Raw genomic sequence first — 26,243 nt, forward strand, 5'->3', positions numbered from 1 at the left:
ATACAGGCATCATCGAACAATTCTCTTTAGTTTTCGACGTATGAAATCATTCTTACTTTTTCAATTTTTTTGGTGAATATTATTTAGCATCTATAATTCTACAAAGTAAATGATTTGGAAACACGTTTGTTAATGTTTTTAATCTTTTGGTTAAAAAATCGTTTTAAATTTAGCTGATTGGACACTATGCTACGCATCAATGCACGTAATATTGGTATTTCGATGGGCAAACGTGTCTTGAACGATTTTATTGAAAACTTATAATTACCAGAAGTTCTTTTCATTTTTTTGTGAAGTTTTCGGACTGTAGGCTTAGAGCGACGGTCACTATATTGGAGTAACTTTAAAGCGTAAGTTAATTAGCGATTCAACAGTATGTTTAGTAAAGACTGCTGTAGAAGTTTATAGGATTCAACCGCAACTGTTTGGTTACCACATGTAGCGGATCAGCGGAGTAGCCTAAGTAAAACCGGTGTAGTGCCGAATATTGACCCCCCTTTTTGACGTAATAAATTCATTGTCTGATAAAGGATTTGATTCAGCAGAAAACATCCGCCTATTCAGTAGCTGAATAGTATCATACCGTAACTTTTGCGAATGCATGTATAATGGCAAACAAAATACTAGGCCTATAATACCGCAGGTCACAGGTGTTGGCTTACTTTGTCTGTACGTTCTGTAGGCTACTCGTGTATAAAAATTATTGCGTATTGAATGAATGAGTTTATTACGTCACAAAAGGGGGTTAATATTTGGCAGGGGGTCACTATTTGACACCGAATCTAGAGCAGATGTGCACTACCAAATAACGTCATAATTTGGGAAGTGGGGTTATAGTATAATAATGCATGACGTGGTTGTGCATTTTTGCACTAGATTTGTAAAACCTTTGTTTTTCCTATTGTTTATAGTGGTGTTGGTAACGTTATGTAGCCTATATGAAATAGAATGGGGGCATACTTCATCTATTCATCGATGTACAAAATGAGGGTTTACCAGAATTGAAGATTTTTACTGAGAGGCCAGCCATAAAAATTAAATTAACTTGTATCATTGTTTAGGTCAACGAAGTGGCTATTTTACCGGTGTTCGTTAACCGAAGTTGCTGAATCGCAATACGGACACAGTAACCGGCAGGTTTTTGCTGATGGGTTCATCACTCTCATTTTGTATGAGGTTATTTTAGGTTGAAAATTATCATACATTTCAATTCACTGACTAGCATAATTGCTGTATTTCGTATTTGTCTACTTCACAGGCCGCTGTTTACCAAAGTACCCAGAATGGAATGTAAGTTTTTTGTGCACCAGACAGCGTAATTTTCAAAGATTGGTGAGGCAACAAAAAGTGTGCACCAAATATCGCTGTTTGGAATTTAGTTAGCTTACAAAGTATGTTTTTTGACCCATTTTGTGCACATGTTCGGTGTACAATGATTTCTTTTCGTACGAGCAAAGTTCTGAAGAAAGAAAAAAACGGCTAGCTGTTCACCGAGGTAGTTTTTCCAAATTCGGTAACAGCAGCCAATGAAATCGATGCTGCCTTAAGCGAATTCAGCAATTTGTGCTAATACTTACAGACTTATTACAGTGTTAGGGTTGGAAAGCCACTCTAGGAAAGCACCCAGTGTTCGAATTTTACCAAAAAGTTGTAATTTTAATATTAATTTTTGGTTAAATATCATTGGGTTTTTGCAGGTAGTAAACACAATTCTTCTAACTGTAGGCCAAATTTCAAGTCTCTGACTACAATACATTTTAAACTCACCAACCTCATTTTCAAGCCTAAAATGAAACTTTGATGTCCTGTACCTGTAATATCTCTTAACAAGAAACAAGCTAGATGGCCTTTTTTGCACAATTTTGCATCAATTCCTCTGTTTCTTTAAATTTTCACGGAGCTACATGTTCTGTAAGTTTCTTTTTTAACCACTTTTCTCTGCTTGGGTCTACATTTTGTAGCAGAGCCAGTTTATAACAAAGACCTACAGTGGTAAAATGCATTGTTATCGATAACAAGTCACTTAACTTGATGTCTTTGGAGAAGTAGGCTGTGGCATAGGATACGTTTGAAAACATATTTGCATACCAATTTAAATAGAATATATTAAATAAGATATTTAACAAGCACATTTAGCTCTCTACTGTTATTTACCTTTGCGTTGTGAAATAACTGAGACGATATGCTTGTGACGTAAAAGGATCTTTTCCATTTAAAATAAATCTTCATTGTCGGTACGGAAACAGGCAAAGAACCATGCTCAGCTGGTCAGCATGTACTAAGTCACCATTGGTTTTTAATTATTTCCAATCAAATTTAGCCTAGACACAGTTATTCTGTTTAGCTTGTTCAAAGCAACCCTTAACTTCGCTGTAATTGCTCGTTTTCGCAAATCTGCTATTTATCGGAAGCTGAGTCTTAAACCACTGCATGAATGCAACAATTTGCTTAAGTTTACCTGACATTTTTGTGTGTAATTTTCCAGAATAGGGTTGAATTTATTAATAAAAAATTGTCCAAAAATTTAATACTAAAACATCTTGATGTCTGTGTTCAAAAATCAGCTCCAGTATGTGTGAAACTGAAAAGTTTTTTTTTTGTTTTCACTTCTCTCGGTGTGCAATATCGTTTCTGCCAAAAATTGTCTCGGGTGTGCTTTTGCCATGCTCTGCAGTCTGAGTGTTAAGGATTGAATTTTGTTTATAAGATTTAGAAACAGTCTTAACATTGTGATAGCCGATAATGGAAAGTTTTGTACCTGCACACATGAGGTTCATCGACGTATGTATCAAACTTGGTTATCTTCGCGCCAATTTATAATAAATAAATAAAGAATTGAGGCAAAATTTGCTTCTTTGTAAGCACGATTTCGCGTCAAAAACTGCCTTACATTTCAGTCTGGGAATAGCTGATATACAGATGGTGGCGTACGTTACTGACATATACATTGACAGGTTACATCAACTAGCAAGAATTCCTTCACCCCCATTTTGTACGTAACGTTACTGTGGATTGAAATAAATGCTAAAACTAAAATGACTTATCGGTGCTATCTTTTTCAAACTCTAAATTAACCTACTGTTTGAGAACACTAGATCAAAACGGCAAAATTGGTGCAATATATTCCTCGGCAAAAAACAAAAATTTTCACCTCATCAACTAGAAATCGGTTGAAGCAACCAGAACATATTCTCAAGTATTCTGTCTAAGGCCAAAATGTTGTACTCTTACGTTGTTTGTATTTAAAATATTTTATTTTGTCCTTGGGAACATATGGCAGGTAAAAAGGCCAAAAATTTGCGCCAAAGAATCGTCGCATAGCACTCTGCAGATTTTTCATCTCCAGCGCACTGAGTAAACGTTCCAATCTGGTTAAGATTTTATCAGCTGCCTGTACCTGGAAAGGCTGCCCAAGTAGGTTACAGCTATCCATCAAGTGGTTAGAGGCCAACAGCTTATGCAGTGAACATTTCATATAAAATAAGGTTTGCTTGTTTGTTTTAACTTCGTTCTCAGCTGATCATAATTTGCAGAAATTGTTCATTGTGATATATCTGTAGCGTTCACCAGCCATCCACTAGGTAGTGGCAGACACTAGCTCCATTTGCTGTTAAAGTTATTTTGTTTTTCCTCACAGTTCGCAACTTCGAGTCAGTTGACTTTAAGACAAGGTGGCACACAGACGTTGTTTTGAGACGTTTGTCCACATCAAATTTTGTCTGTGCTTTGGTACATGTTATTTGCCAATAGATTGATATCAAGTTAGATGCAGTCGTTGATCAGGAACAGCTCAACAACATATATTTAGCGTATTGTCTTTCGTTGTGCTCATATATGTTATAACCTTGGTGAGGTTGAAACAGAACATTTGATTGGAGTCAGCTTAGCAAAGCAACCGTTGAGCTCTGCAGTGCAGTGTACTCAAATGTACGATGTGTGAGGGAGTGTGCAGCTGACGATTTGTTGCGCTACTGTTACTGTTGTTTTATCCCAACATGGGAATGTCGCTTGTTGCTGTGACAAGTCACATTTTTTCAAGGACAATCAACATCGTTCTGCCTAGGAGTCGCATTGAATGGATATGACTTTTAAGTCGTTTTGTCCATTCGGCCGAATTTTTTGGCATGGACCAATCTTTTGAAGTATTGCTTTATATTATGTACAGTTTTGTGTAGATTAAGTTTCTTGCAACTGTCATGATAGCATACTCGGTGAGATAACAGCTGGATGAAGGTGTGTGTAACACAAACCTACTGGCCGAGTTACATGAGCATAATGTAGAAGAAGTCAAAAAAGTACTTATTATCACCACGTTCAAATAAGAAATTTAGTGGATTGATTAATGTTATTTGCTTTGTATGCATATAGAGTTTAAAGTAGATAGTCCTGAAATGGTTCTTTAGTACCACGAGCTTGCTATGCTACCTGCAGTTGCTATTAACAAGCTTGTGGTGTATATATGTTCATAATCATATAAACGTTATTTGCACTTTCTTACTCGATGAAAGTATTAATAATTTACATTATTTTGGACAGTATTCAGCATCTGTTATTTAGGTGTTTGATAAATTACACATTTGCAATGGATGCTGGATTTTTTCGTGGAACAAGTACAGACCAGGACAATCGTTTTGTAAATAAACAGAAGAAACTTTTGAAATCTATGAAGTTCGCCAATGGATTGGAAACAAAAATTAACATGAAAAAGATTAACATGGAAACAATAAAACCATGGATTTCAAAGCGTGTTACAGAGTTGTTGGGCTTTGAGGATGATGTTGTCATTGAGTATGTGTTCAACAGCTTGGAAGAACAACATCCTGATCCCAAGGTTTTGCAGATAAACCTCACAGGATTTTTGAATGGCAAAAATGCCAGACTCTTTCTGGGAGAACTGTGGCCCCTGCTTGTCTCTGCGCAGGAGACCGTAACTGGCATTCCTGAAGTATTTTTGGAACAAAAGAAAGAAGAAATTTTGCAGAGACAACTTGAAGCAGAAAGTATCGCTGCATTGAAACTGAAAGTGGATGAAGTGAGAAAATCAAGTGACAAAAAGGAGCGTGAGGAGAAAGAACGAAAAAGAAGAGAAAGAAGACGCTCAAGAAGCAGATCTTATGATCGACATAAACACCGTAGTCGAAGATCACGTTCGCGATCTCCTAGGAGACGTCAGAGATGGGATAGATCTCCAGAGAAGCGAAGAGAACGAGAAAAGGACTTGAAAGGAGAAGAGAGAAGGCCCAGGTTTAGAGAAGAAAAACCTCAGGAAAGTGTTAAAGTGGAAGAAATCAAGCCCATTCCACAACCAGTTCCACCACCAGCAATAAGACACTCCCCTGCCCCAGTTCAGCAAAGTGATAATCATGAGGAAGTCAAAACTGATGCCATTGACAAAGCAGACGTACAAGACACAAATTTGTCTTTGCCACTTGCATCAAATGAAGATCAAAGCAGTGAAAGTGGCATAAAAGATCCGGAAGAAAACTCGGGTGATGTTCGTGTTGATTCGGCAACAACTGCCATTGTAAAGCCAATAATAAGATCCATGCCAGAACAAGAAGACCACTCCTCTTCTGATTTGGATGATTCTAGCAGCAGCAGCAGCAGTGGTAATAGTTCATCTGATGAATCTGTCAAGCAAGATAAAGACAAAGGTTCCAGAGGACGTGATAATAGGCCACATAGCAATTCCAGAAGGCACGAAAGGTCACCGCGTGAATCATGGAGAGAGAGGTCCCCACAAGATTCAAGGAAGTATGACAGATCAACATACGACTCCCGAAGAAGAAACAGGTCACCTTACGATTCTAGGAGACGTGCTAGGTCTCCTCCTGAATCCAGGAGACGGGACAGATCACGTCATGAATCCAGGAGACGTGACAGGTCCCCTTACGATTCACGAAGGCATTCACCACATGATTTCAGAAGACGTGATAGGTCTCCAGTTCGTGGACGTTCACCTCACGACTCTCGGAGACGCGATCGGTCATTAATGGATGGTAGGCGACGTGAACGGTCACCTCTTGGCTCTAGGAGACAAACATCGTCATCTAGTAGATATCCTAAGGAGAAAGCGCAACGTGTGCGCAAGCCATCTTCATCTTCAAGCTCTTCCTCCAGTGAAGAAGAATTGCCTCAAAAACAGAAGGGCTCACCCCAGAAAGAAGTCGGAAAGTTCCACAAGCAACGTGGATCCAGTAGTGACAGTGCTTCCTCAGATAGTAGCGTAAGCCCAACTAAGAAAAAACAATATCGGAAGCAAAGATCACCAAGCGAGTCTGAATCTTCCCCGGAAGTTCAAAAGCAGAAAACTAAAGCTCCTCCAGACCCATGGGCCAGGGCTCCACGAAGGGACTCCTCAAGCCCTGAGGTTGAAGCAAGAAGGAGTCGTATGGCACGAAGTCAACCAGCTGAAAAACGCTCCACTTCATCAAAACGACCTCAGCAAGACAGTAGTGATGAATCTCCGCAGAGGCCTAGTGTTAAACTGCGTGACGTTGATAAAAAAGAAAAGAAGTTAGAAAAGGAGACTTCTAACAAAGACAAAAAGAAGAAGAAGAAGCAGAAAAAGAAGGAAGAAAAGAAACAGAAGTCAAAGAAGGAAAAGAAAAAAAAGAAGAAACACAACAAATCGAAAGATGAGTCATCATCTCTGAAGGAAAAGAGTTTCAAACGTAAAAAATCCTCATCACCAGAAATAAGAAGGAAACTGACAGCATCTGACAGCTCGTCAGACAGCGAAGCAGAAGTAACAACCCGTAAACCCATTGCAGCAATGAAACGAAAAGCCAGCCAACCAGAAAAAGATGCAAGGCATTTCGGAGTACGATCTGCAAAGCAAACTAAGACAAGGGACAGTTTCTCTGATAGTGAAAGTGACATTGCCATCCAAAAAGGAGATAAGCGACCACGATCAGCCGGCCGAAAAAGTTCATCGATTGGTCAAATGGAACAAGCTTCAAAAATAGACAGAAGACACAGAAGAACACGAGATTCATCTGAAAGTGATGAAGAAACAGATCCTCCCCAAAAAGTAGACAGACGGCGACAGAAGCCACAGCGAAGCTCGTCTGAAAGTGAACAAGAAAGACCCACCAAAAAAACTACCAAACCCTTGAGGCAAAAACAAAGTTCTCAAAGTGAAATGGAACAAGCTCCTAGAAAGGAAAAGCGTTTCAGAAGACCATCAAGCTCATCAGAAAGCGATTCGTCTCCACAACAGGAGACTGAGAAACGACGACCCAAACCTCAGGAGAGCTGCTCAGAAAGTGAAGAGGAACCATCTCCTGTGAAAAGATTGGACAAGCGTTCAAGGCAGAAGCGTGAAGCATCTCCTAGTGATGAAGTTCGTCCTTCCAAACAAAAGAAGGCTTCCAGACAAAAGTCGAAACCTGCAGCATCCGTCTCATCAAAAAATGTCAGCAAAACCTCCAAAAAAAGCCGTGAGCCTCCATCTTCATCAGAGAGCAGTGAATCAAGCTCAGAATCAAGTGAACCCACTCCTCCACCAGTCATCGTTAGAAAAAACAAGGGAAGACCAAAGAAGAATATCCCACCACCAAGCTCTTCCTCCTCATCCGATAGCAGCTCTTCCGAATCAAATGATGAGAAGAATCTTCGAAAAAGAGCGCTTGCCTCGCTGCAGAAGAAATAATTTTGTACCTGCTGGAAGGTTCTCGCCAGAAAATATGTTGGTTGTCTGTTTTGTTCATCCAAACATAATTAAAATCATGGTTTGAATTCTGTATATTTACAGTACCGTATGCAAATTCACTGCCCTTGTCATCATAATTGTGCTAATGAATCACTTCAGTTTTGTAGAGTGGAGTTTTTCTGATTCTCGATGGCAGTTCTAACTCCTTTGGTTTTCTTGTATTTTAGCAGAACTTAAATGAACAGGACTTAATTTAGTGCTGCATCATTATCTACAAACAAGTGAAGTTTGACTCATACTTTGCTGTGTCTGTTTGAGTGCTTTCATTTTTTGACGTTACAATGCTTTGTGCTGTTAATTCGGACCCAAAATATGATGGTTGTGGCTACTTTTAAAAACACTACAGTGGAAGCGTATTAATTCAGCTTTGCTTAAGTAAGCATCTTCTTCCATCAAAATACCTACTTACGGTAAAATTATTTACACCGAATTCAAATGACTTCTAAAAACAATTAAATCATGTTTTTCAGCTTCGACTTAACAGCTTCTGTTGTAATGTATTGTTATGCTAAACTCTATACGATATCTGGCTTTGTCAGTAGTATTTTATTGCGGTTGTTAATGCATTGAGCTATTTAACATGCCCACAATATAACAAACTACCGTATGTAATTAGTGGCTGTTAGGAGATTGACTTCTACTGAATTCTCATAAAATCTGTTTTTGCTCATACGACTGTGACTATTAAGTCTGTGGTGGTTTTGTTGCAATGATGTGTTCATCTGCATAATATCGCAGTCAAAAAACATTATTTGTGCTTTGTTTTTGACTTTTACAGGATTAGGAGCATATATAATTGTTATGGCTGCTTTGTCTGACATTCGAGCAGCACAGTTAGGTGCCGTGGTGCCTTCACAACGAAACGATTCCACTGTTGAAGTATATAATCAACATGCAGTCGCGATACATGAAGGCCCTCCGCGAACTTCAAATCTATTTTCACCGATCATGCTTTTAACCGGTCACGGTGGCGACATTCACAGTGCCAAGTTCCATCCTAGTGGCGGTGCCATTGCTTCGACCGGCTTTGATCGCGAGATTTTTTTCTGGAAAGTCTACGGTGAATGCGACAACTACCACGTGATAAAAGGCGGTCACGCCGGTGCTGTACTGGACCTTCAATTCAACACTGACGGCTCAAGTTTTTTCACAGTGAGCACGGACAAAACTGTTGGTATGTTCGACTTTGAAACCGGGGAAAGGGTAAAAAGAATGAAAGGACACAACGCCATTGTCAACGCTTGCTCCGTGTCGAGGCGAGGTGACCAAATTGTGGCGTCTTGCAGTGACGATTGCACTGTTAAGGTCTGGGATGTTCGCTATCGAGGTGCTGCTAAAACCTTACAGCTCAACTACCAAGTGACATCAATTGCTTTTGATGATTCTTCGCAGAGCGTTGTTACTGGTGGCATCGACAACGATCTGAAAGTGTGGGATTTAAGGAACGAAAAGGTTTCCATGGAATTGCATGGACATACCGACACCATCACTGGCTTGGCTTTAAACAAAGAAGGATCACATATTCTTTCCAACGCAATGGATTCAACACTAAGGATGTGGGACATACGTCCATATGCACCGACTGAAAGATGCACTCAAATATTCACTGGCCATTCTCACGGCTTTGAGAAAAATCTTTTAAGGTGCAGCTGGTCCCCTGGTGGCGATAAAGTAGCTGCTGGATCAGCTGATCGTGACGTTTGTATATGGGATGTGGCCAGCGGACAACTCCTTTATAAGCTTCCTGGGCATGCTGGTTCTGTAAATGATGTACAGTTTCATCCTATAGAACCCATTGTCATGTCTTGTTCAAGCGATAAGCAAATATACCTCGGCGAAATTAGACCATGATGACAGTTTGATTTGTGCTTGCAATCTCACAACTTTCATAGGTTAAAGCGACTTCGCCTTTCTATTTGTTATGTTCTATGCCTACTATTCAAAGACCTGAGTTCAGCATTGGTTGTGCTGTCAACTTACAGCTAGATAATGATTGGGCTATTCAAATACCTACAATCATACTTTGTATCTACAATTGAGTGTATATAGCTTTTGTATGGACTTTATTGTCGAGAATGATGTTTTATAGTATACTAGACAATTCCAAAAGGCATTTTGTTTATTTATGTCACTATATTAGCTTCCAGTCGAGTTGAAATTGGCAACTAGAAGTAAACACAGAGATTTGCCTAATGAGAAATAAACTGCCCCCCCCCCCCCCCCCCGTAGTATTTCATGTGTTTTGAATCCTCTTTTGTAAAACTTGAAGTTTTGGAGTTTTTGCTTCTGCAATATTCCGGGTTGGTTCAAAATTTGCTGTGTACCGCGACACAAACCAAACCATTGAGACAAACCCCACTATTGAATAAAAACAACTATTCCTGTCATGCATCGCAATCAACGACTAAAAACAATTAAAACAACCACGGCTTTTATAACAAGGTGTAAGTGACTAATATAACCCTGGCAGAGTGTAAAACTGATAGAAGGCTCAAGGAACGAAGCGTGGTGTGAAAATAACTAAAACAAAAATGTGAACAGCTTCTAAATGCAAATTATAATGACGTGATTACAATATACACGTTACAGGTTGTTGCCACGCAGACAAAGGCACTGATAGACAGATTACCACATCGATTGTTTAGTTGAGGTTGATCATATCCCCCAGGGTCTTGTCTAGCTTTTCGCTGATCCCCTTGTAGGACAACTTTTCAGCGAAGAGTTGATCTGTGAGTTAATGTTTCAGTAATTTCAATCGCGGTCACCAAGTTACAGCTAGACTAAAAACTCAATTTTCAGAAATCTGTGAGCTTCATACCTTCCAAATAGTCGATAGTTTTCTCCAATTTGTCGACAGTTCTTTCCGCGAATTCAGCTCTTGTCTCTGCCTGTACAAACAATATAATCTTTTTGTTCTAAAGTGTTCAAAATTTCAAACACCCGTCGGATTTAACTCCTTAGACCAGTCCGGATTAAGTTGCACTTATCAGATCATTAGCAATGGTCCGGGACTTTTATTTTATCACTTACGTTCTTAAGATTCTCGGTGAGCGCGTGGATGTCCTTTTCGAACTGATCCTCTTTTTCCGAGTTCTGTGTCGAGATTTGCTCCAGTTCTCTCAAATTGTCCTGTAGTTGCTTCAGGTGGTCATCAGCTTTTTTTACTTTGCTGAAAAAAATATGAAATCAGTTATGTGACCCGTAAAAGTACATTGTGTTGTACTTTTAGTCAGAACCTAGGCTAGGTTATGAGTGCATTACCAGTAATAATTTTTCGCTGCGTACATACCCTTCGTATTCTTCGGCTCTGTCCAAAACTCGTTCCAAGTCGTTTTCAACCATACGTAGTTTGCGACTGACCTAATGTAGAGAAACAATTTTACAACTGCCTGGCTTAATACCGGTAGCCCTGTGTTATCACTTATGAGATATCTATGAAAAAACTGACAAGCTTATTGTTGTCCGTTGTCGTCCTCCATTACCTCATGTTACTGTGTTCGTGGCAAGTTATCCCAGTATCACCACCATGTCTTAGTCTGGACTCTGAGCCATAGTGATTCTGTAGAGGCGTCAGTATAGAGAACTTACCTCTTCGTACTTACGATCGGCATCCTCAGCGATCCCTTTGGCATCACGGAGCTGTATCTCTTGTAGTTCGAGTGTCTCTTCGTCTTTGAACGATCTGACAAAGCATTTTCTTTAAAAGTAATTTTACGATATGTGATGTAAATTTGAAAGACGTTTGCGAACTTTGGAACGCGATTTAGCCAAAACATTTCGCATGAAATACATCTTAGTTTGCGTTCAAATAAAATGTTATAGACTAATCATGCATTTTGTCACATTTTGGCAATTATCACATTTTGTGCCAGTCCAGGCTGATACAACGTGCAAGGGTCGTGGGGAATATAGGGGACATTGCATCACAGAAGACATTATGTGAGCCGACTCACCGGCTTTCAATTACTTTTCGTCCTCTTTCGCTTTCCTCGGCCGCTTTTTCAGCAACCTCGAGCTTTGCGACTGTCTCGTCCAATCTCTCAGTTACGCGTTGCATTTCTTCTTCCAGAAGCTGCATACGACGGGTTTGGGCGTTGACCTCCAATTCTGACTGTTGGGAATGGTGTGCATTGATAAAATGATGCATGCGTAAGAAAATCTCTAAGGAGAATGTTATTTCTTTGCCAAAAAAACTAAGAATGTATTCTTTATTCGTTTATTTTTGCGTCGTTGTTTTGCAGCGATGCTTTCATTTTCCGTTATAGCTATGAATTAAACGTTGCTTTTCAGTGTTCCAGAGGTTATTGTTGCTGTGATGCAGTAGTCGCAATTGCTGTTATTTTTACCAAAAACAACTAATAATCAAGCAAAGAACTTACGTCGGTTGCAACTTTCTCTGCTACATCGAGTTTTTCGATGGAAAGTCGATGTTGTTCGATAACTTTGTCCAATTCATCTTCGAGATTTACGATGTTTCGTGAGCACTGAGCATTCTCGTTTTCAAGCTATGCAATGAAAGTTGACAGTTTCAAGCAATGGGGTCTGATACGTTTTTATTTGGCCGCACGACGGCGCCCAAGAAAAGATTTCCCAATCTTTGCAGTTTTAGCACTACTACTATATTTACAGTTTTAAAGATCGCCAACTTTTGAAGCCAAGCGATGTGGCTGTTCTTTTGATCAACCACGTAACTTTTGGACTCCGGAAATTAACTACAGTTTTTAACGTTGCTTTATTTCGTTGGAATTGTATGAGTGAAGTGCTGTATATTCAAACTAAGTCAATAAAGAAGAAGCTTAGTTATTTACAACTGCCCCGGCTTTGCTTTACTTACTGAGTTGCGTTTGTACAATACAGACCTCTTTTGCTTTGTCTTCCAGCTCTTTCTTGTCGTTTTCAAGACCTACAGCCTTTTCAATTGCTTCTTCCTTTTCCTTAATTAGTCCTACCATCTTGTGCTTTATCGACTCCATGATGATGAAATGCTTGTCAAAGTCAGCAACTAGAGTAACGTTCAACACAGAATAACTTACGGTGTTGTCACACTTACGTTTCTAGCTTTATAAATTGTTGCCTCGGCGATGCAAGAAGAAGGTATCTTAGCTCACTTCTGGTTTAATCGTTACATTTAAAGGTGACATCGCCATTAGCTGTGTTTTGTATATCTATAGCCGTACATGTAACGTTTTAATTACATTTTAATAACAATCCAGAAACGACTATGCTACACTTGCCCCAAAACGTGTCTTATTAAATACATTATTTACATCTCAAAAAAAACTTGGACAAGTTTTCTTTAAACATTTTTATCGTTAAGCATCTTTATCGGCCGTGACGTCTGTTCTTTTTTGTCGCCCTGTCATATCCCAGTGATGATGGCCTGCTGCTTGAGTGTGCTGAAAATACTATCATCACCAACGCTACCAATTAGGGTCCCTTGTTTGGCATGAGAAGTAATACTGTACAAGAATTGAAATAAAACGCTGATGGCGATTTCGATTTGAGTTCTACAATTATTGTTAAATACATCGTAACTATTATTACACTCTCTATTACGTCACTTGCATGACTGTTACAGTATCTTAGGAAGAAAATTTTGTGTAAGCTTTCCATTAGAGTGTACAGGCGGTATATTATTAATTGCAACAGCACTTTACCATTTCTTCACAAAATGAACATCAATTTCTTAAGATAGCACGCAAGGGTGTCTTTCATACGGAATTGTATATTTCGGTGAATAAACAGACGTGTAGCTTGCATTGCTTCTCACGTGTTATACGAGGGCCATTCAATATACAAGTTGAATTTTTCCATAAAAATTTTTCTAGTGGGGATAAAAGCCCGTACAAACGCTTACGTTAAAAATAACACGTCATTGTTAGTTAGTAGGCCTATAGGTGAGAAGGCCTGATTAAGCCGGTTGTTTTTCACGTATCCTCAAAGATAGCAGTATTACCACTAGATTGGTATTTACTATGATTCCAGAAAACGTCAGTGGGTCAGGTCGGTGCCTTTTATATTTGTCGTGATTTGATATGACCCAGACGTGCGTCCAAACAGCAGACGCATGTACAGGTCGACATGAGACATTTAAAAAACGATGCATCATGCAGTTCTTTGTCGTATGTGCTGTCATATGTCACACAAAAACCGTGTGTAGTAATCACTTCGAAAGAGTTGCAACTGCTAGTAGCTTATAAACGGCGAATTGATTGCTTCGTTTTTAGTGTAGAACTTATCTTAATTTGAAATGAATAAATGGCAACTACTTTCCTAATTTAACTACAAAAAAGCAGCGCTTGTTGCAAATTTAGAAAACGCTTGTTCACAGCGACATATATAGGCTTCGGGCCTGTACGCAAAGCGTCATTTTAAATAAAGTAAGAATCGTTTCGGTTCAATGCGCATGTGACGTCGATGCAAAGTGTTATGTCGGTGTTATGCTGATTGCAGGTTCAGGCAAAAGTTTGGAATTGCTGTTGGTTAAAACTTTGGGTCTTTAGAACTTTAGTGTTAAAATTTGTTGTATAATTTTAGAGGTTAGTTTTGTGACTGTAGAAGGACAACCTTGTTGCAGATTTTATTAAGGCCGTTTCACCTCAGCTTCTATTTATAAGTAAAATTTCAGCTAGATTCACAATGTGGTTTACCAGTAAATGCTAGCTAAATTGCTGAGCGTGAAGTTTAAAGTTTATCTTTGCATAAGCGTTAGAGTTTTTAACCAAGCCAACCAACTCGAGCCGCAAGTGAAGTTAAGTCATTTACTTTTTAAGACTCTAATCAAGTGAGTCTTTTGAAAGTATTGACTCAAGGCAAGTCAGGTCAATTGATATCTAAAACCAAGTCATACAGAACGTTAAAACATTGTTTCTGTCAGCAGGAAATGTTTAGATGTTTTTCAGAATTTGTTTAATTTGTTGCTCAGTTCGCTTTTTGTCGACAACCACACATCATTTTTAGTTATAATTTTTGTTAGAATTGCAGTTATTACGTTGTTATTGCGCAGTTACTACGTTACTTAAATGCTGAAACCTAATCAACAAGAAGCGACTCAAACCAAGTCAAGTCAAACTTTTTTTTCAAAAAAAGTGACCGGAGCAGGAATTCGTGTAATGTCACCGACACAACTCATTAAGACGTTTGGGGAAACACGAGTTTAAAGCTTCGTATTGCGTTTGTAAGAATTAGTGATATATGATGTTTTTAACACATGTTTTTATATGATGTTTGATGATAAACATATAGTTTAGTAACGAATGACAAAATGTTTTCTGACAGTACCCGTTCCACAGGAAACGAAACGAATTGTTTAGATATGGCGAGACACGTTTTTGATTGGATGGCTTTTCTGAATAGCAAAGCTTATAGATTTTTTGGTATCATGTGAAGAAGATTTACAGCTGTTTAAAGTATCCTATAGTATACCGGGACGTTTTACATTTTGTATTACAGAGTGTTTGTAAGCCCAGTTACCAAGAGTTGTTGTTGCTTTATTAAAATGAATGCCATTGACAATTGACATCATATTATAGTGTACATATAAGCTCTATGTATTTAAAAAGCTGTACAGTTTTATCATCTTGTAAAAATATTTTTCAAGTTGCTTGAAAATAACAAACTTTTAACCTAAAGTCGTCAGCAACAAAGCACGTTAAAGCGCAAAAACGTTATTAAATACTTTCCAGCCGTTCTAAAAATGTGAAAACTGAACACAGTTTTTATTCGGTGTTGTTAAGCAAGTGACTGCTAAGCAGTGAAAAGCAACATATCACTTTTCCACTGAGATTAATGGTATTTTAAGGTTATAACTTATTTCCTGTTACGTGTCTTGCAGTAATAAGTCACAATATTTTTAGCTTTTGCGCCGTCATTTGTAAATGTACGGCAATGGATAGAAATATTAATACATTTAATAATGGGAGAAATGACCATAAGGAACCTGTCTCAAATGGCTTTAATACTTCGAAAGACTTCAATGTGACTGACATCGATAGCGCCACCACGCAGATGTTTCATTTTACAGTATCACGCTCATTTGTAATAGCTTTGACTGCGATCGCTTTTTATATAGTCATTGCCTTGGGACTGCATAAATGGAATAACCGCCATCGCCGCAACATCCCGAAAGTCAATCATCTTTGCTTTCTGTGCGCTGCAATTGCATTTCTTCTTTGCTTGACCAAGCTAGCAGAACTTTGGATTGGCGGGATTTCATGCTACATATATCACTGGCTTGCTGCCTCGCTGTACGCCATCGGGAACGCCTTTATTTATACGGTATTATGGGCGAGGCAACGCAAACTCCATTCCAACCAACTTGTGAGCAACAATACGAGTGAAACGTGGAAGAAAATGAGCGCTCTTACTATTATCTTAATATATGTTTTTGTGTTAGCAACGTGCTTTGCATTTCCAGCAAGCATGTATTTCAAATCTGAACATTTTCCGTGCAAAGCGAGGTGGAAGATACGATCTTTAGACGCCCTTTTACCGGTATCGATTGTGTTTGTATCCGTCTGTTTTACGTCGCAATTTCTGTTATTTTATTTGATAGTGAACCCTCTCATAAAACAAAAAAATGTTCGCTTTGCAACTGTCATCTGCGCGACATTGGAACAAGACATACAGAAGTTGATTCTACGCCTTGCATTTAGCGCGTTTGCTTGCGGTATATCGTCGATCCTTCTGTCTGTCTTCATCATACTTGACGTTGTGGGGTTAATCCACGTAGATGGAAGTCTCAGTATTGGTATCTGCATGGACCTCATCGTTAGCACGTTGGCCATCGTATGGACATTTGCGGATTGGAGACAACGCCTTTTTCCCATGCTCGCTTTCAAACTGAAGCACACCACTAATGTTTTCTTGTTAACTGTAAGACATCGTGTTTAGTCGCGCTCTTCATTAAAATTCTCTATGACTGGTGCCTGCAGGTCGGTGCTGCTGTGTGCTGGTTGTCATAAATCTTCCTTAAAATCCTCAATGAATTGCTGCGTGATTAAATTGTTTTCTGTGATGTGTAGGTTAGTTTTGGTAACCAAGCCAACTCTTTGCAAAACCGAGCGTTGCGCTGTTGGTTCAGTAACGATCATTCTCTGGACAGCAGCGGTATTTTGAACTCGGTACCTTGTGTGGTTTGAGTCATTACAATACTCTGTATATGATGAATGCTTTATAAGACTGACTTGTAATACTGTAAAACAGTAAAGTATGCGCAATAGAGTCAGATATTTAAGTAACTTATAACCACTGAGAAACAAAGTATGCTTAGTTTTTTGTAGTGCATGATATAGGAAGGTAAATTATATTTTATGTTTTGTATTAGATACAAATCGTTTTTATATAAGTCCCAACCAAACCTCCGTCTCAGACAGGTTGGTGAAAAATGATCTGTCGTTCTCCAGTCTACGTAATCTGTTGTGAGGTCATATAAAGAAATATTTTCCACAACATAATTTATATCATATCACTAATTTCAATTAGATATAGATTCGGTAGCAAAGCAGATGCAAAGGCATAAATTTGGAATACAAGTATCTACGAAACACATAATACCGATTCTCTGAATGTACAGTTGCTCACAATTTCGTCCCAAAATACTTCAATACTGTAGTGACAGCAATACCCCTCCCATATTAAAAGCACACGACTTCATTAGCTTTTCCGCCAACGGAATTCCCAGTATATAATCTCAGCACATACCATGTTTTGACGTGGTCAAAACCAAAGATCCTGCAGAAATGCTGTAATGTTCATCATCAATCAAACATGGAGTCGCATACTGAAGCCAAACGTATATTGACTCGATTATTAATGAAAATAAAGGAAATACTATTGCACCAAAGGAAGAACTCTGGACCTTGTCAAACCACGATGTACGATTATTTTTGGCAGTTTTCGTCAAAAGTTAATTATAATTTACACAAGTAAAGTATTTCATGAAAATCTTAAGAATTACATGCAGTGATACGACTACAGCCTTCCTTGAACGATAATTATTAAACCTGCTGTGACTAAGAGATCATGCTATGAGAGTTCGAAAAAAAAACCGCCTTAGTATGATATATATTGACAGTTTCTACGCACAGACTTTGGGTCAGGAAGCTTATTTTTACACTTTAGAGCAATTTGTTATCTGCTGGGAGAGAATTAACGAATTATGAACTTATGATTCCAGAGAGAGTTTTGAGATGAACGAGGTATAAGTAGCTTATACATAAAAATAAAAAACAGGTCAATAAGCATGGTTTTTGATAAGAAACGCGTTTAAAATGGTCCAATTTCGTTTTCGTTCATTTATTTTTATTATGGTTTAATTCACGTTATTAGCAGATTCATATTGACATCTATAGACGGCTTGGTTGTATTGTTATTTCATATATACTTCTTCATGACAAAGGCATTTTAATAATTAGACCTAAACATATTTACACGGTACCTACCGTCAGGGTTTGAATAGAGAATACAAATAATAGTAGCAGGTGGGATATAGGTTCGGTTAGTACAGAAACCCTGTTCTCTATTCCCTGTTGAAAGTAATCTTTGTATGCACGGAAGTGACGTTTTCTAAAAACATGTGAGGGGGAGATAGTTTAGTCTTTATAGAGGGATATTCAATGATAACAATCCTGTAAAGTTTAGTATGGCGTGGTGTCAAAATTACAAAGCAACATCAAAGTTAAGGTCCGTGTAAATTGATCAAAAAGTACATAGTCATTTGTTAAGTCGGATATCAGGAAACAGTTGTTTTTGCCAAAAAGTGATTTTGTACTGAGGGAGTCCACGAGAAGATAAAAGTGTGATTAAGCATTTTTTAAACAAAATTATTCCTCTTATCTGTATAGGAAAAATGTTCTGTGTTGTGAAAACGTAAGATTCATCCCAGTAATGTATAACAACTTGCGGTTAGTCAAATCAGTATCAGTTATGACGTCACTCTTTTCTGCTTTTTTGTTTTAGCAAGCAAATAAGGAAATCAGCTTAGCCTGCATGTCGCAACTGCATACCAACTTGCCCTATTATAGCAAAATTCCTCTGAACAGCAAAGTAGTATATGCTGCTGCAAAAAGGTGAACAAGGCACTGTTATAGGCGTCGCACATGAAGAATCACTGCAAAGAGAACAACTATTATGTCAATAACTTTATTATTAAATTTGCATCGAAACGAGACTATCTCTGAGGTTTTGCGTTCTTTGGACATTAAAACTTATTGAAACGGTCCAGGAACAGATCAGTTTATCGCCGCTTTTTGCTGAAGATTACTATCAAAGCTATGCAAGCCACCACTGCCCAAAACCCAGTCTACCCTCATATGGGCCCAGAAAACCATACTCAACGGCCATTTAACCTTTCTTCAACTGCCAGTACTACAACGAATTTGAAATTACGATTGACTGTATCACGGTATGTTGCCGTCGCTACCACTGTAGTATCTTTTTATATAACGTTTGCTCTGGCAATGTATACGTGGAAAAAACGACGCCGGCGCGGTATACCCAAGGTGAATTATTTGCCATTTCTCGCTAGCATCATATGCTTAACGCAAAACCTTGCCGGACTTTTGGAAACTTGGGTCGTCGGACTGAATTGTAAAGCGTATGTAATTGCAAGTTGTGTGTTTTACGGGGCGGAAGCGGCGGTGGTGTACACTCTCTTCTGGGCTAGGCAACGTCGCCTTTATAATGACAAACTGCTCGCCCATAGAGTGGGAAAGTGTTTGAAGGTACTTAGTTCGTCCATCATAATAGTGATATACATTTTCATTGCCGGGGTTTGTATTGCCATAATAGGCGTAACGGATCATGCAAACACTCTGTCGCCATGTCATTCAGTCTGGAACAAAGAGAATATCAAATCCCAGCTGCTTATTACAGTCATTTACATACCCGTTTGCCTGGGTTTTCAATTAATCCTTTTTTTCCTGGTCGTCAGCCCACTTTTGCACAAGAAGCGTTGCAAAGCCAACTGCTGTTTCAGGGTGTCTTTGAAACGAGACAAGGAGATTCACAGACTTGTTATGCGACTTGCTGTCTGCACAACTGCATGCGGCATCTTTTCCGTTTTATTGCCGACAATAGTGATACTCGACAACAATGAAGTCATAGTGGCGCCCGAAGTAAATATTATTGCCATCAACTCGATCGTTTGTATTTTAGCCATGATGTGCACATTTGCAGACTGGCGTTTGAGAATTTTTCCTTTTCTTTTTCGAAACCACAAAGGAGGAAGTTCAACATTCAACCAACCGCTTAATACGACTTCAGCAAGTGTTGGAATTTCTTCAATGAATAATTGTGCAATTCCCGCTTAATCGTTTCTTTTGCGGTTGTAGTTGTTTACTTTAGAAAACTTGTCATACAATATTCAAAAGAGTTGTTTTGGTGACCGGTGATTTGTCTTCAGGCCCCGACGGGCGACTGACAATTCGTTCAAAATGATTGATGTCACGTACGTAGCTTAGTCACTTCGTTTCAGACAGTGTCATGTGACCTTTGCGTCCCATGATCAGCGATGCATGATTTAATTATGTGATAATTAGGCTTTAATTAAGAAACCGATTTGATCAACCGATTTGGGTCCACCAAGAACTCCACCATACATAACTAGCAAAAATTTTTATTAAAGATTGCATAAAAATTGCTTCAAAGCACGTTAAAGTCATAGCCATTAAAGAATATAAATATGTGACAGATGTATAAAGCACTCGACAAAGCAAAACCTTCAATCCAGAAACGTTGTGCAAATACCTCCACGCAATTAAACTTTTACTTATACATTATAAGCATTTGTGGTTGTAGAAATACGCGATAGTTTGGCAAACTGGTTATGACAACAGAAAGGTAGAAGTTTTTTCCACCAGTCGACAAATGTCAGAATAGTAAAAACGTTACTAATAATTAAATCTAGCGTCGCTAAATTGCTCCAGAATATGTTTATGACACCGATGACATTAAGTATGATCACCAAATTAGTTAAAACGGTTGAAAAAACGCAAGCGACGGTACAAAGAGCAAGGCGAACCAGCATTCTGTGAATGTCCTTTTGTAACTTTGACCGCACGATGTCGCACTTGTTGAGATTTCGGTCTCCAAGTAGGGGAAATAAAATTAGGAGAAATAACACAAACTGTAATATGAACACGGCGGCTATGCATAACGCGCAAGCGAATATCGCCTGCTTTGCGTTGTCTGTCTCCCAAACAACCTCTGAATCGTTGAACCTCAACGCGGCTTGAAAATTGACGGCAATCGCAGATCCACAGGCAAAGATTATGAAAATAACGATCGTGCTCGCTATTTTTACTTTATTGTTTGTTGCGCTGGCCAGAAGCTCGTTCGAGTACAAGCTTCTTTGTCTTGCCCAAACAAGGGTAAATATACAGGCAAAACCAGCAAAATAAATTGCCCCGGCGGCTTTATTTAAAGACGAAAAAGAAATTAATCCAAAGCAAAGATGTAGCATCTTCAGAAGAGCAGATACGACTCCGGCCACAGCGGCAAGCGTACACAAGTGGTTGGCGATTGGTGTGACTTTAAGACGACCTCTTATCTTCCAAGTGTACATCCCGAGAGCAAGTAATATGTAGAGCGATATCACCAAATTAAAAACCGAGAAACACTTTGCGAATATTCCGTAACTTGCTGCAACGGTTTTCGTAGTTTCGTTGTTTGTAGAATCTGATTGTGTCGTAAGTTGCCAGTTTTCGACGAAACTGCTCGTGCTGGTAACAATCCCAGATTCCATTTCATTCATGTTGTTTACTTTTGTTTATCTTAGCATTCACTTATAGATATGTTTACCAACCTTACAAAAACTACCTGGAAAACAATCACAAGTACTGCGTCCATTAGAGTTGGGCCGTATCATTTTTACACCAATTTTTAAAACAGCAACAATCCTTTACTTTATAGTCACTCTTTTAAACTCTACCTGGCTGCTGTTCCCGCTTAAAACCGGTAGATTATGAAAGAATGCAGAATTACGACCATTCTTTTGTCGCACGCGCAGCTGCAACGCGGGACAACAGTGTGAGCTATTGCTGTTATTTAATTCAATTAGAAATAAATCGTTATATTTAGCAAAGAATTTTTCCAGTTATTCCCTTTCTAATCCGACTAGTCACGTCTCTATATTTTTCTTATTGCAGACGTAAACTAACAGGAAGTAATGACCGATAAACGCGCTTTGGTTTGCAGTGGTAAACACCTCGCTCAGTTACGAATATCAAATTTCCGCCACGTTTCACATGAAAACGTGCAGAAAAATATCTTCTTTGTGGCGCTTGTCTCGTTTTACGACACTGAACTAGATAACAGGCCATTTCCCATTATCAGAATAAAAGCCCATTAGAACCAAATCGCATGCGCTTAACACATTTGAAAAGAAACATTTTACGCTACGTTAAATTGACGTAGTTTAGCTTCAATTTTACGTGGATAACTTCGTTTTTACATTACATTACACAGCTATTTGGGTGGTTTTGACATTTTTCTGGTTAAAAAACGCAAAAACGTTAAATAGAATTGTCACGACCGCTAAAACTATAGTTTTCAAACCTCTATGACCTTCAATCTTTTTTCAAATCACACTTCACTGCTTAAAACCAAGTATGACGAGGACGACTATATATAAACCTAGACAAGAAAATTATCCAATTGTCAGTTTTGAGTGCGTGTTTGCATATAGTGTACTTTGCTATTTTCACATTCTTCTATGCTACAACTTTACGTTCTGAAGCGGTTTAAGTCGAATTATACCCACCGCTTTATGACAACATTTAGATTTTAGAGTGTGTGTTGGTAAGAACATTTGTCATTGCTTATAACTTCTCCTTTTAAATAATTTTTTCAGATCATTCTGATTAAGATTGTCCGACCACATGGTGCACTTATGCAATTTATGATTCCCAGTGGACATGGATAAATTTGTTCACTATAATTGAATTTAGTCTGTACTGTAATTGCCTATCATTTCACCATTTTACTGCCCACAGCTGCGTTAAGTTCAGGCTGAATTGAATTTTAACCGCCTTTCTGGACACCTTTTACGTGTCAAATGATGATTTAACAGTTGCCATCATATTGACTTAACTGTTATTAGGTGTACAATTATTCGCTTATGCACACAACGTTTCGCTAATATATATTACACCAACTTGTTGGGTGTGAAATACCATAAAAATGAATTTATCTATAATTATAGATAATATAATATAATGTAATACAGACAATAGTTATACCTATTGAGGTTTAAGGTTTGCTGACGTTGTAAGACCAAACGAATTAAACTTTTCAATCAATGTTTTTTGCTGACATCATGAAAATTGAAGATTACATACTTGCTTCTGAGTAGTCAATGAGACATCAGGAAAGCCTTATTGACCAAGCCAAGCTTATTGATATTGGACGGGTACGTGCTAATGTGAGGGTGGCTAATTAGCCCGGTAAAATACTCATTTCTACTGCATTCATTTCGCTTTACTGGTTACGTTTTCATGTTAGCTTTTTCCAAGTTATTGTTGATTTTTTGTTTCCGTCTTCTAGTTACCTAGCAACGTCTGTCCACAATGTCCTGGTATATTTTGCAGTCTGTAGCATAATTGCTGATAAAGCAAGTAACAAACTTACAGCGTATATTAGTCTATCGCAGTGGTTCACAACCTTTCATGGTTTGTGGCTTCCTCACAGTAGCTCCTTGCTCATCAATCAGAAATGTAGATTGTTGATTTTAAAACACATTTTACTTCATAATTGCGTGTGCAGTGGTCTTCCCGCCACTAATTCTGCACAGAAAGCACAAGCACAAAAACGTGAGAAACTTGTGTCCCGCTTTGTTTCGTCTTCTCCTACTACTACACTACAGCTCACTGATGAGGTAACTGTTCATGACTCCCAGAGAACGCCCCCATTTCATCCAGCTGAGAAACCCTGGTCTATAGCCTATGTACAACAGGCAGTTATCGAGTGGATTGCACAGTAAGAAAACAAACAACTTTTTTTGGGTATTAGGCAGTTCTCGTTCTCTGCAATATATTTTACACCGATATGAAAATCTACAGAAACAGTGACAGACTCTGTTTCCTTTTGCCAAAAAAGTGACGTCAGACATGAACATATAATTTTATTGCGCAAGCCTTAGACTCGTTTTTGAGTTTATATGGATGTACGGTTTTTTCCTCACATTAAAATGACGTCTTACTTAAATGGTTTTATGACCTTGCTTTGATAACTTTTGAACACCGATGGCGATTGCAGCAGACAAAGTAAAGAAACAATGGCCTACCTTAGAGCTAACAAGTAAGAGCAAATTTTAAAAAAAACGAAAGAACTTGTTTACTTAATCTCCATTCGCTCACAGCAAGGTGCATTCTAATCGCATTTTCTGATACACCACTTTCTGTGTGCAATTTATATTTGCTGTATTTAGCAAAATAGTTGATAATTTTTTTATTTACAAACATTTTTTAAACCTGTATATATACAACACTTACAGACCCTAGCCTGGGCAAGAATCTATAGGGCTTGGTAACTTAATGTTTACTCTGCCAGTTGGTAAAGAATACCTGCTATAGATGATCATACAATGTTTAGTGAAGTGAATGTACAGAGTTTTTTGTGATGTTTATCTTTCGCACGTTATTTCTTTACCTCGAAAATTAAATAGATTAATTATACGGAAAAGTCAATTTAATACAATGTACGTTAAAGTTACAGCAAGTTTTTAGAGCATTATTATAACACTAGTTTGCAATTAACCATAAAACAAGACCAATCATAGAATAGGGTTTTAGAAATATTGCTATGAAATTAACGGCGTTAATATCTCTTCTACGATTTATCTCAACCACTTGCATAAATTTTTGTGCCAATGCCAGAAAATAGCTCTCCACGGCGGAAGAAATTGGAATGCCTTTAAGCACCTGCTATATGACATCCAAGGTCTATCTACCACTCAATGAAAACAGCTATGAACGTACGTATACTAATGACAAAGGTAGAAACACAACAAGCGTGAGAGATAAACTACAAAAAAGATTTTTTCGTACTTCCGTTTCCAGAGCACGCCATTTCTTGGCCTGAGGTTAAGTTAAAACTAACAACAACTGAGAACCAGTCCCATTGTGTGATAAAAACCGCATAAATTTTACTTGGATTCGTTCCAATTTATAAACAACACGTCATGTCACAATTATAGTTTGAAGCTTCATCATAGCAATCACGTATTGCCACCTCGTAGAAGCCGCGTATTATATACATTTTTACCCCGCAGAAACTATGGACTGGTGCTTCAGAACAGGAAATCACTAAAAAATAATACAGTGATTGGTTTAAATATTTATAGGAGTTTATTGGGTTGGATTAAACAAACTTAAATTAATCATAGTTGGGCTAAGACTTATAGTTTGAGGTGTCAGACATTATGGTGTTGGGCATGTTGCAGATTTCTACTGTCAGTCAGCCAGTCAGTTAGCCAGTCAGTCAGCATCACAATTGTCACGAAGCCATAGTCTGTTCGCCATTTTCTCAAATTTATCTCAGTTCCGGGCGGAAAGTTTTAACTGTACAGGAATTGTTAACTTCTACACGTACAGTCGTACAACCATCAAGCGTTCTAGACTATTTTTGATGGTTGTCAGCCAAGTAAGCATTTTGCAATGCTTTTTGCCAGGGGTAGAAGAATTTTTGATGAGATATCATCCTATTTTGAACTACCTTGCGTAGCTGCACCTAAAAGAAATGAAACGTTCTCAAATATTTAAAACCAATGCTGTGGCTTACAAAGACTATCATCTTAATTTCATCAAAGTAAAATATGATTACCACGGGAAAAAAAATAAATATTGGAATAAAACCATGACCAGATGGAATAAGACATTGTTTAGAATGAAAAGTTTACGGAAACTTATTGCCTTGATAAAATTTTTCCAGTCATTTTGAACTTATTACGGTGATGATACTATTCTGTTATTGATATCAAAACGTGTACACATCCACTTCCGTATACACGTCACGTGTACACGTGAGGACGTCATCAGGCATAACTGCGTTCATACATTAACTGCGTCAAGTAACGTAGCTTATACTAAGCACTGCAGGTAATCACTGTTTTTAAAAAATTGAAGTATACAGTAAAATTGACAACAGACGTTTTGTACTATCTGGGAATATTCTGCCTCCTGTCTTCATTTTATCTTTTCACCTTAAATTTCCATCCTCCAAGTATTTTTAAATGAATTACATGGCATTAAAAATTGTTAATAGCAGTCCCTAGTTTACCACCTCAAGAACTTACCTACGTTTACTCAAATAGATTTCGACAGATCCTGCTTTTCTGACGCTAACCTGGTTTTGCCTTCGTCCTTCGCTCGCTTGCTCAAGGAGAGAGAATTACGAAATAACTTGCAAATCGTGATTTCAATCATCAAATTTATCAAGATCGTTAGAGATTTTCAAGATATCATGATGTCATGCAATATTACGCAATAGTCTCGTGCGAATTTACCGGCAATACTGCATTATGCAAGATTAC

General features: G+C 38.3%; 3 protein-coding genes across 3 annotated transcripts; 2 read left to right on the forward strand and 1 right to left on the reverse strand.

The window, feature by feature from the left end:
• The first annotated feature begins 252 nt into the window (after positions 1-252).
• Positions 253-8,492, forward strand: LOC143463574 (uncharacterized). Its single transcript, XM_076962095.1, has 2 exons — positions 253-350; positions 1,062-8,492. The coding sequence occupies exon 2, from the start codon at positions 4,502-4,504 to the stop codon at positions 7,652-7,654; it is 3,153 nt and encodes a 1,050-aa protein (XP_076818210.1). The 5' UTR covers positions 253-350; positions 1,062-4,501; the 3' UTR covers positions 7,655-8,492.
• A 23-nt stretch (positions 8,493-8,515) lies between these two features.
• LOC143463575 (U5 small nuclear ribonucleoprotein 40 kDa protein-like) lies at positions 8,516-9,824 on the forward strand. Its single transcript, XM_076962096.1, has one exon. The coding sequence runs from the start codon at positions 8,516-8,518 to the stop codon at positions 9,563-9,565; it is 1,050 nt and encodes a 349-aa protein (XP_076818211.1). The 3' UTR covers positions 9,566-9,824.
• Positions 9,825-10,128: 304 nt separating this feature from the next.
• On the reverse strand, positions 10,129-12,759 carry LOC143463576 (tropomyosin-like). The gene is made up of 8 exons (XM_076962097.1): positions 12,574-12,759; positions 12,094-12,219; positions 11,668-11,825; positions 11,303-11,396; positions 11,004-11,074; positions 10,745-10,883; positions 10,533-10,602; positions 10,129-10,441 (listed from the first exon to the last, which is right to left on the reverse strand). The coding sequence occupies exons 1-8, from the start codon at positions 12,685-12,687 to the stop codon at positions 10,356-10,358; spliced, it is 858 nt and encodes a 285-aa protein (XP_076818212.1). The 5' UTR covers positions 12,688-12,759; the 3' UTR covers positions 10,129-10,355.
• Positions 12,760-26,243: the final 13,484 nt, after the last annotated feature.

The sequence above is a fragment of the Clavelina lepadiformis genome, chromosome 6 (assembly GCF_947623445.1).
Source record: "Clavelina lepadiformis chromosome 6, kaClaLepa1.1, whole genome shotgun sequence".
Lineage (NCBI taxonomy): Eukaryota > Metazoa > Chordata > Ascidiacea > Aplousobranchia > Clavelinidae > Clavelina > Clavelina lepadiformis.